Consider the following 9,077-nt stretch of genomic DNA (forward strand, 5'->3'; position numbering starts at 1 on the left):
TAGTTTGCTCTGTTTGTTTGGATTGATAGAGGAGTGCAAGTCTCTCTCTGTAGAATGTGAGTCACGCGGGGCCGGCGTGGGCTCACCTGTTTTTGAACGCTCATTAATACTCGAACCTTTCTGTACGTAAGGAAGCTGGCCGCGAGCGTAGTGAAGAGCAGCATAATTTTCACCTGCTGCCAGAGCCGGGATTTGAACACGGGTTTCTGGCGCGAAAGCCTTAGAATCCACCTCTGAGCCACAGGGGGGGATTGTGTTGATTGGTTCTTTGATAAAGCAGCGTTAGTTTGCAGGGGGCGCATGCTTGTAACGGGCCCTTTCTGCAGTTAAAGCATCTACAGTTTCCTGAGCTAAGAGGGAACTGTGAGGATGAGCGAGCTCCCTTGAAGAAAGTTAGTGGGCTCACAAGTTTCTTACACTCATTGAGGGGCGCGTGCAAACCAGGCGCAAGTTATATTTCTCTCTTTGAATTATTTTGATGTATTGAAAATTAAATTTAATATTTTTTTCTTTCATGTCAGACCTGATGGAAGAGAGCGAGAAAACTGAAGAACTGAGTGAAGTGGAGGAGGAACATCATGTCCAACCTGGAGAAAAACCTTTGAGTCGCTCAAAGACTAAAAAGACATTTTTAAATAAAAGAAGAGCCAATAAATCTTTCACCTGCACTCAGTGTGGAAAGAGTATCACAACCAAACGAAGTCTTGAGCGTCACATGAGGATCCACACCGGAGAGAAGCCATTCACATGTGATCAGTGTGGGAAGAGTTTCCCATACAAACAAAATCTTGAGCGTCACATGAGGATCCACACCGGAGACAAGCCGTTCATATGTGATAAATGCGGCAAAACATTTCTTAGTTCATCAGACCTGAAGAAACACCTGACAGTTCATACAAAGGAGAAGCCACATTCATGTTCTGTGTGTGGAAAGAGTTTTTCACTGCTGCCATATTTACATACACATCAGAAAATACATACTGGTGTAAGAGAGTACATGTGCTTTGAGTGTGAGAAGACTTTCATTTCAGCAAACAGTTTAAAACTGCACCAGAGAATTCACACTGGAGAAAAACCTTATGAGTGTTCACACTGTGACAAGAGATTCAGTCAGTCAGAACATCTGAAAAAACATGAGAGGATCCACACTGGAGAAAAACCTTACAAGTGTTCACACTGTGACAAGAAATTCAATCTGTCTGCAAATCTGAAAACACATGAGAGGATCCACACTGGAGAAAAACCTTACAAGTGTTCACACTGTGACAAGAGATTCAGTCGATCAGAACATCTGAAAAATCATGAGAGGATCCACACTGGAGAAAAACCTTACAAGTGTTCACACTGTGACAAGAGATTCAGTCGATCAGAACTTCTGAAAACACATGAGAGGATCCACACTGGAGAAAAACCTTACAAGTGTTCACACTGTGACCAGAGATTCAGTCAGTCAGCAAATCTGAAAACACATGAGAGGATCCACACTGGAGAAAAACCTTACAAGTGTCCACACTGTGACAAGAGATTCAGTCTATCATCAAATCTGAAAACACATGAGAGGATCCACACTGGAGAAAAACCTTACAAGTGTTCACACTGTGACAAGAGATTCAATTTGTCTGCAAATCTGAAACTACATGAACGGATCCACACTGGAGAAAAACCGCACACGTGTGATCAGTGCGGAACAAGTTTCTCTATTAAAACTACCCTGAAGCGACACATGATGATCCATACAGTGGAGAAACCATATCAACCCAGTCTGACATCACGGTAAGTAGTTTATTTTCATGTGCTGAGTAACAAAGACTCTTCTGTGTAAGTTAGCCACACATCATCCTATAGCCAAATCTCTCCTCTCCACCAGCTGGAACTCAACCAGAATAATACTTTTACCACCGCGGGAACGGTAAAATTATGGGTGTGTATTTGCTGCCTTTTTTCAAAGTATGTGAGGCGCTACAATCACAGACTTTGAAAAGTGTCAGTTTATTCTCTCTATTCCGTAATCTGCTGGAACTGATTGAGAGCGATTGAGAGATGGTAGCAGATGAATTCAAGTGAAACATTGTAGTTAAATGAATTCATAATCACAATACTGAAATTACTGAAGTTAAATAAAATAAATTGAATTAATAATGAAAACATTTCAACATAAAACATTGCACTAGAAAAATATTAGGCTACATCAACGAGGCTTTGAAAGAGCATAAGACACTATCTTAACAGCATTCAGACGGTAGCTCTGTGGTCAATGCAACTGTCATGGTTCCTGTCTTGTGTTCCGCTTGTCTTGTGTGAACTTTTGTTGTTTCCTGTTCTGTGCCATGTTTTGTAGTCCTTTATAGTTTTTCTTGTTAATTAGTCATTGAGTTCATTTGTCCCAGCCGTGTCTCGTTTCCCTGATCTGTTCTCTGTGTATTTAAGCCCTGTGTTTTAGTCTCTTCCTTGTCTGTCGTTGTCGTGTTATGTTTGGTTATTCTGTTCCCGAATCCTGTTCCCTAGCCTGAGTCTGTATTTGTCTAGTTTTGAGTTTAAATAAAAGCTGCTGCAAGTAGATCCTGCATCCTTCCCTGCTTCAACCTGCATTTGTGACAGAACGACAGGCCAATTATGCATCTAGCAGCATTAAAGGGGAATCTCCAGCCAAGTAGGCGGCCACGCCTGATTCTTCTTCCCAGGATGGCTGCCGCCACTTCTGCCGAGCCAGAGACTGTTCACGTCACGTCTGCCGAGCCAGAGACTCTTCACGTCACGTCTGCCGAGCCAGAGACTGTTCACGTCAGCCCTGCCGAGCCTGAGCTTCTTCACGTCAGTCCTGCCGAGCCTGAGCTTCACATCACGCCTGCCGAGCCAGTGTCTCCAGACAAGATGGCCGCCGCCGAGCCAGTGTCTCTGGACAAGATAGCCGCCGCCACGTCACCTGAGCCCTCGGACAAGACGGTCGCCGCCAGGCCTGGACCTGAACGCTCAGCAGAGATGGCCGCTGCCACGGCGCCTGAGCCAGTGTCTATTTCTGAGCATAACCCCACAGATGTCCCCGAGAAAAATGTTTGGTGGGGCAGTGGGTCCCTTGATAGGACCATGGAGACCACGCCACCCAGGCCGCCTGAACTGTCTGGTCCGCTCTGGCCACCTGCACAGCCGCCTGCCACAGTCTCCAGGCCCTCTTCCGCTCCCCGGCCTGGCCCTCCATCCCGCCCCCGGTCCCACCTCTGCTCCACCACCCTCCCGGACTGTTTTCCTGGGGAGCGTCTGGAATTCGCTCCTTAAGTGGGGGGGCTATGTCATGGTTCCTGTCTTGTGTTCCCCTTGTCTTGTGTGCACTTTTGTTGTTTTCTGTTCTGTGCCATGTTTTGTAGTCTTTTATAGTTTTTCTTGTTAATTAGTCATTTAGTTAAAGGGTTAGTTCATCCAAAAATGAAAATTCTGTCAGTAATTACTCACCCTCATGTTGTTCCAACCGCGTAAGACTTTCGTTCATCTTCGGAACACAAATTAAGATATTTTTGATGAAATCTGAGTGCTGGATCACTCCTCCACAGGCTTATGGACACTATAACTTGCTGGCCCAGAAAATGTATTAAAGACATTGTTAATATAGTCCAAGTGACTCCAGTGGCTCAATCTTAAGTTTATAAAGCGACGAGAATACTTTTTGTGCGCAAAAACAAACAAAAATAACGACTTTATTCCACTTTTCATTTCCTTCTCTCTGGGCCTCGAGTCTTTTCACGAAGTGTAATAGCGTAGCGCGTCTGTGTTGCACATCACCACGTATCACACACATGACCAGCGTCGCCCAATAGTGAGCCTACGTGGTGACGTGCAACACAGACGCGCTACGCTATTACACTACGTGAAAAGACTCGAGGCCCAGAGAGAAGGAAATGAAAAGTGGAATAAAGTCGTTATTTTTGTTTGTTTTTGCGCACAAAAAGTATTCTCGTCGCTTTATAAACTTAAGATTGAGCCACTGGAGTCACTTGGACTATATTAACAATGTCTTTAATACATTTTCTGGGCCAGCAAGTTATAGTGTCCATAAGCCTGTGGAAGAGTGATCCAGCACTCAGATTTCATCAAAAATATCTTAATTTGTGTTCCGAAGATGAACGAAAGTCTTACAGGGTTGGGACAACATGAGGGTGAGTAATTACTGACAGAATTTTCATTTTTGGGTGAACTAACCCTTTAATTTGTCCCAGCTCTGTCTCGTTTCCCTGATCTGTTCTCTGTGTATTTAAGCCCTGTGTTTTAGTCTGTTCCTTGTCTGTCGTTGTCTTGTTATCTTTGGTTGTTCTGTTCCCAAATCCTGTTCCCTAGCCTGAGTCTTTAAATAAAAGCTGCTGCAAGTAGATCCTGCATCCTTCCTTGCTTCAACCTGCATTTGTGACAGAACGACAGGCCAATTATGCATCTAGCAGCATTAAAAGGGGAATCTCCTGCCAAGTAGGCGGCCACGACTGATTCTTCTTCCCAGGATGGCTGCCGCCACGTCTGCCGAGCCAGAGATTGTTCACGTCACGTCTGCCGAGCCAGAGATTGTTCACGTCACGTCTGCCGAGCCAGAGACTCTTCACGTCAGCCCTGCCGAGCCTGAGCTTCTTCACGTCAGTCCTGACAAGCCTGAGCTTCACATCACGCCTGCCGAGCCAGTGTCTCCGGACAAGATGGCCACAAGATGGCCACTGCCGAGCCAGTGTCTCTGGACAAGATGGCCACCGCCACGTCACCTGAGCTCTCGGACAAGACGGTCGCTGCCACGCCTGGACCTGAGCTCTCAGCAGAGATGGCCGCCGCCACGCCGCCTGAGCTGGTGTTTGTTCCAGAGCATAACCCCATCGCTGCCCCGAGAATTTTTTTTGGGGGGGCAGTGGGTACCTTGATAGGACCATGGAGGCCATGCCACCCAGGCCGCCTGAACTGTCTGGTCCGCCTGAACTGTCTGGTCTGGCCTGGCTGCCTGAGGAGAGCCTGGAATCCGCTCCTTAAGTGGGGGTCTATGTCATGAGACATAAGTGTTCATTGAATCCATTGTGAAAACGATTTTCCATGTCTAAAGACGTTTCCATTTTCAACACCAAATATAGGCAAATCCACGGACAACTAACAGGCATTAGGACGAACGTAAAGAGGGCGCTTGAGACTCGCACAAGTCAGCAATATTTCTGATGATTTATTGGCGTGAAGTTTCATGCACAATGACAAACAGGAGTGCAACATTCTCGAAAAACAATAAGCAGAGTGGACTGCCATAACATCAAGGAAAAACATTACTGCAGGCTTCAACATGGCTGTGTTTACGATTAGAAATGTCAAACAAATTTTCCCTACGAAGGCGACTGTACCCCGTAGCCCGAATCTGTATCTGTATGCATGAGACTGTCTGAATACCGGCAGAATAAATTTTTTTTAGTAAAAAGAGACACATTATGCAGAAGTATAATTTGCTGTTATGTGTGTTTGTCAGAACCTGCATTCGCTGCGGGCGTATCGTGACGAGCTGGACACGCTCCAGAGAAGGCCGTTAAAATCGATTCCCTATTTTCGTTTTCGAAACTTATGTTGGCTGGTCCAATCGATTGTGCAATCGATTTTCAAACGTAAAGTGACAGCCCTAATAATAGGCTATAAAATGCATTAATAGGCTAATATAAAAATTACAGTAGGGCTAGTCCATGTTTTTTTCGGGATTTGAACCCGTCATCTAAATGGTCGAAACGTAAGTTCTACCACTCGGCCATGAATTTACTCACTGAGAAATGCCCAAACGTTCGTTTCTCCAGTGTGTGTTCGCTCACATAAGCGAGAAGCGCTCTTCATTCGTCTCATTCCTCAATAGAATAGTAAAAATAATCAGCTTCATTGCACCTAATTTATTTTTGTTTGTTATTTTTGTTATTAATTTGTTTTTGTTTTTTTGTTATCGCGCTGCTCCTCCGGAGAATAGGCTTCTGTTGCCCACCGACGTCAAGGCCTACAATATGAAATATTGGCTATATTGTTCTCGTCTCTATTTTTAACTTTTGATTCTATTTTTCTGTCCTAAAAAAAAATCTATTCTGTATACCATAGTTGTGGTATTTCATCCTTACTGTTAATTGACATTAACCCCACTTACATTTCAAAATGCGGCAATTTTTGCTGTTTTGCACATTATCCCTTTGCGCCACCTGGCGGTCATTTCGCAAATGACTTTGAAATGCGACTGGTCTATTTTTGCCACGGTGGTTTTGCCGCCTTTTTTGAACTGAAATCTGTGTAAAATGTTTTGTATTCTTATAATAGGAATCATATCTAAACTGTTCTCTCTGTACTTTCTGATAGAGCTGGAGAGTAAAGAGATCACAGATAACGCATGATTTACGATGAGAGGGGAAGAAATAGCCACATCTCAAATAAAGACTAATTGGTCAGAACTCATCCAGAAGGCTGGACAAACATTTGAGTTTAAAATCTTAGGACCCGAACAAAGCCTTAGAGTTTCGCTAGAGAAGATTCCAGAATGCATTAGAAGATACACTGTCATGGAGTAGCCATGACGGAGTAACCAGACAGACGAGTAACCATGTAGACGAGCAGACGAAAGAACTCAACTCAAGATCAGAAGAACATGGGTTAAACCGCTTCATTCAATCTAACTACTCGTCTCAATTTTCTTTCTCTTACTTAGTTTTCTTTTCTTTTCCATTGAGAGTCTCGGTTCTTAGTACGTTTAGCTGTAAGGTTTCGGTCAATGATTTGAATGCAAATCCCTCTTCCAACTTCAACGCTAGCTGCCATATCACCCTGTAGCCCAAGACTGGTTGCCCACTGAATCCCACTGTAACCCCCGTGTCCTGGCCTAATTCCACCCATTGGCCCCTGCCAATCATGGCCTCCTAATAATCCCAATCCACTGAATTGGCTCTATCACTCTCTCTCTCCACTATAGCTGGTGTGGTCATCCCACTGAATGCTCACACTGGTGGTATTGAGGAGAGATCCCCTGATATGATTGTGAAGCGCTTTGGGTGTACAGTAGTATATATGAAATCACTATATAAATGCCTCATTCATTCATTCATTCATTCATTCAAAGACTTTCCATCCATCCGCCAACACACCACGTGATTGACCGCTCAAGACATCAATCCAGATGTCTTCGTCATCAAGACATCAATCCAGACGAGACCGCCAGCCAATCAATGAACCCGAACACAGACAAAGGAAAACCCCTTTCAAGCAAAGGAACACAACAAACGCAAGTAGCCTCCAGACTCTTAGCTGAACTGGTGCCTTGATATAAAATTGAATAACCCGCCTAAGAAGCTATAGACGGGTTAAATGAATGAGTGATGGTTCGTTCAGGTCATGACTTATAAGTGCATATATTGCTTGAAACTATATTGCGAACTCCCTATGAATGAATTATTAATTCCATTTGACCCTTACACCTTTTCAGGGGGTGCTTAATAAACTGGTTATCCGTAAAACAACTCTGTCTCTGACTGTAATAAAGTGCACGCTCTCCCTTCCATTACTGTCGTGATCAGTAACGTTAGGCCTGTAACTCTGGAGACTGTAAGCTGGATCACAGACAGTTGGTACAGATCCATCCTCAAGTAATAACGAGAGTAAATGAAGACTGCCATGTTCATTCTCACATCCAACAACACAACACCTCAATCGCTTAGGAGACATTGGTGTCTACAGCTGCTCCGGCGTCGAAACACTGGCGGACTGTGTTTAGCTCACTCAGGCCGCGGGTCTACGCTAAAACTGCAGTGTCCATCAAACACCATGTAAAAGTGAATTTTGCATAACAGGTTCCCTTTAAGTCACATGATCAATGTCACTATGTTTTTAACATGTGATTAGCCTAGTTCAGAGTCTGAAATATTGATTATTCCTCTTGCATCATGTCTGTTAGAAATGAAACTTGTTTGTTTTTAGCAGAACTGCCAGAAAGCATCAGGAAGGAGAGGACAGAGAGAACCTGCCAGTGATCCTGCAGAATGAAACATCATGAAGAACATACTGAAGAACAAAGAGGTTGGTGTTTATTCTTGATTCCTCATTCATTCATCATGATGAAGAACATGCTGATGCTCACCTGATTTACATTGTTTCATGACCAAACTAGTGATTTATAACACACATCATCTTCATGACATTAAAATAGATCATAATTGTGCACAGCAACTTTGTCCACCAGATTTGATGGGATTAAAATGTCTATTGAACTCATCAGTGATCTTGACTTTGAGCTTCACTTTTCATTTTATGTTTGTCTCTCATTTGAAATCTCACTTGATTTAATGTTTCTTTTAGACCTGATAGATGTGAACAAGAAAGGAAAAACACCCTGCCCTCAAGAAAAGTCTCAAGGTTCACATGAGAGTTCACACCGGAAAGAAACTTTGAAATGTGATCAATGCGGGAAGAGTTTCACTGGAGCCTCCGTTCTGAAATCGCTCATTCTGAAGAAGCGCCCCGGAAAAATTACACCGGAAAAAAGCTTCCATGTTCAGGGAGCTGAAGAAGAGGCCGTAACACTTTCAACAGAGACATAAAACTGAAATTAATTTTAACTTGTTTATTGTTTGAGATCTGTCTCTGTTCGTTTTCAGTCTTAATTAAACTAATTGTCATTTTATCAACAGCTTATTGTTATTGTCCAATTTTATTTGCATCAGGAATAATTTAATAATTTTCAGTTCTGAAAGCCAAGCATTACGTTTGCTTCAGGGGCTTCCCAGCAAACACAGAACGTTCCACTAACGTTAGTATTTGGTTCCTGTTTGGTTATTGTTTTGGGAAATAAATAATAATGTTCTAGGAATGCTCTTTTTTTTTTTTTTTTGCAACAATAAAATAACTAGGGATGGCCACGAGTACTCGTTCATGACAGCGACGATCGATCATGAAAACGATGATCGCACTGACTTTAAAAAAATATTTGTCTATTTTTCTGATTGGTTATTGCAGCATTTGGGGCGGTACCTGAGATCTGATTGGTCAGCGTTAGACTGCACGCCTTCCAGACCGGCGAAATAAGGTGAAATTGGATTTGAAAGGCACAGAGGCCTGGA

At 43.4% G+C, this 9,077-nt stretch overlaps 1 protein-coding gene across 5 annotated transcripts in view; it reads left to right on the forward strand.

Moving 5' to 3' along the window:
- The window catches only part of LOC307151133 (uncharacterized protein), a 31,303-nt gene extending 22,482 nt beyond the window's left edge, over positions 1 to 8,821 (forward strand). For 2 of the 5 annotated variants that reach the window (XM_079858978.1, XM_079858982.1), the window contains 3 exons: positions 522 to 1,773; positions 7,942 to 8,037; positions 8,317 to 8,650. In XM_079858978.1, the coding sequence (XP_079715104.1) occupies positions 522 to 1,773; positions 7,942 to 8,014 (1,325 nt within the window). In that variant the 3' untranslated portion in view covers positions 8,015 to 8,037; positions 8,317 to 8,650. Of the gene's footprint in view, positions 1 to 521; positions 1,774 to 7,129; positions 7,299 to 7,938; positions 8,038 to 8,316 lie in introns of those variants that run through there. The other 3 variants (XM_079858980.1, XM_079858981.1, XM_079858979.1) reach the window with 2 other exon arrangements.
- Positions 8,822 to 9,077: the final 256 nt, after the last annotated feature.

Source organism: Squalius cephalus (genome assembly GCF_949319135.1).
Source record: "Squalius cephalus genome assembly, chromosome: 23".
NCBI classification, from domain to species: domain Eukaryota; kingdom Metazoa; phylum Chordata; class Actinopteri; order Cypriniformes; family Leuciscidae; genus Squalius; species Squalius cephalus.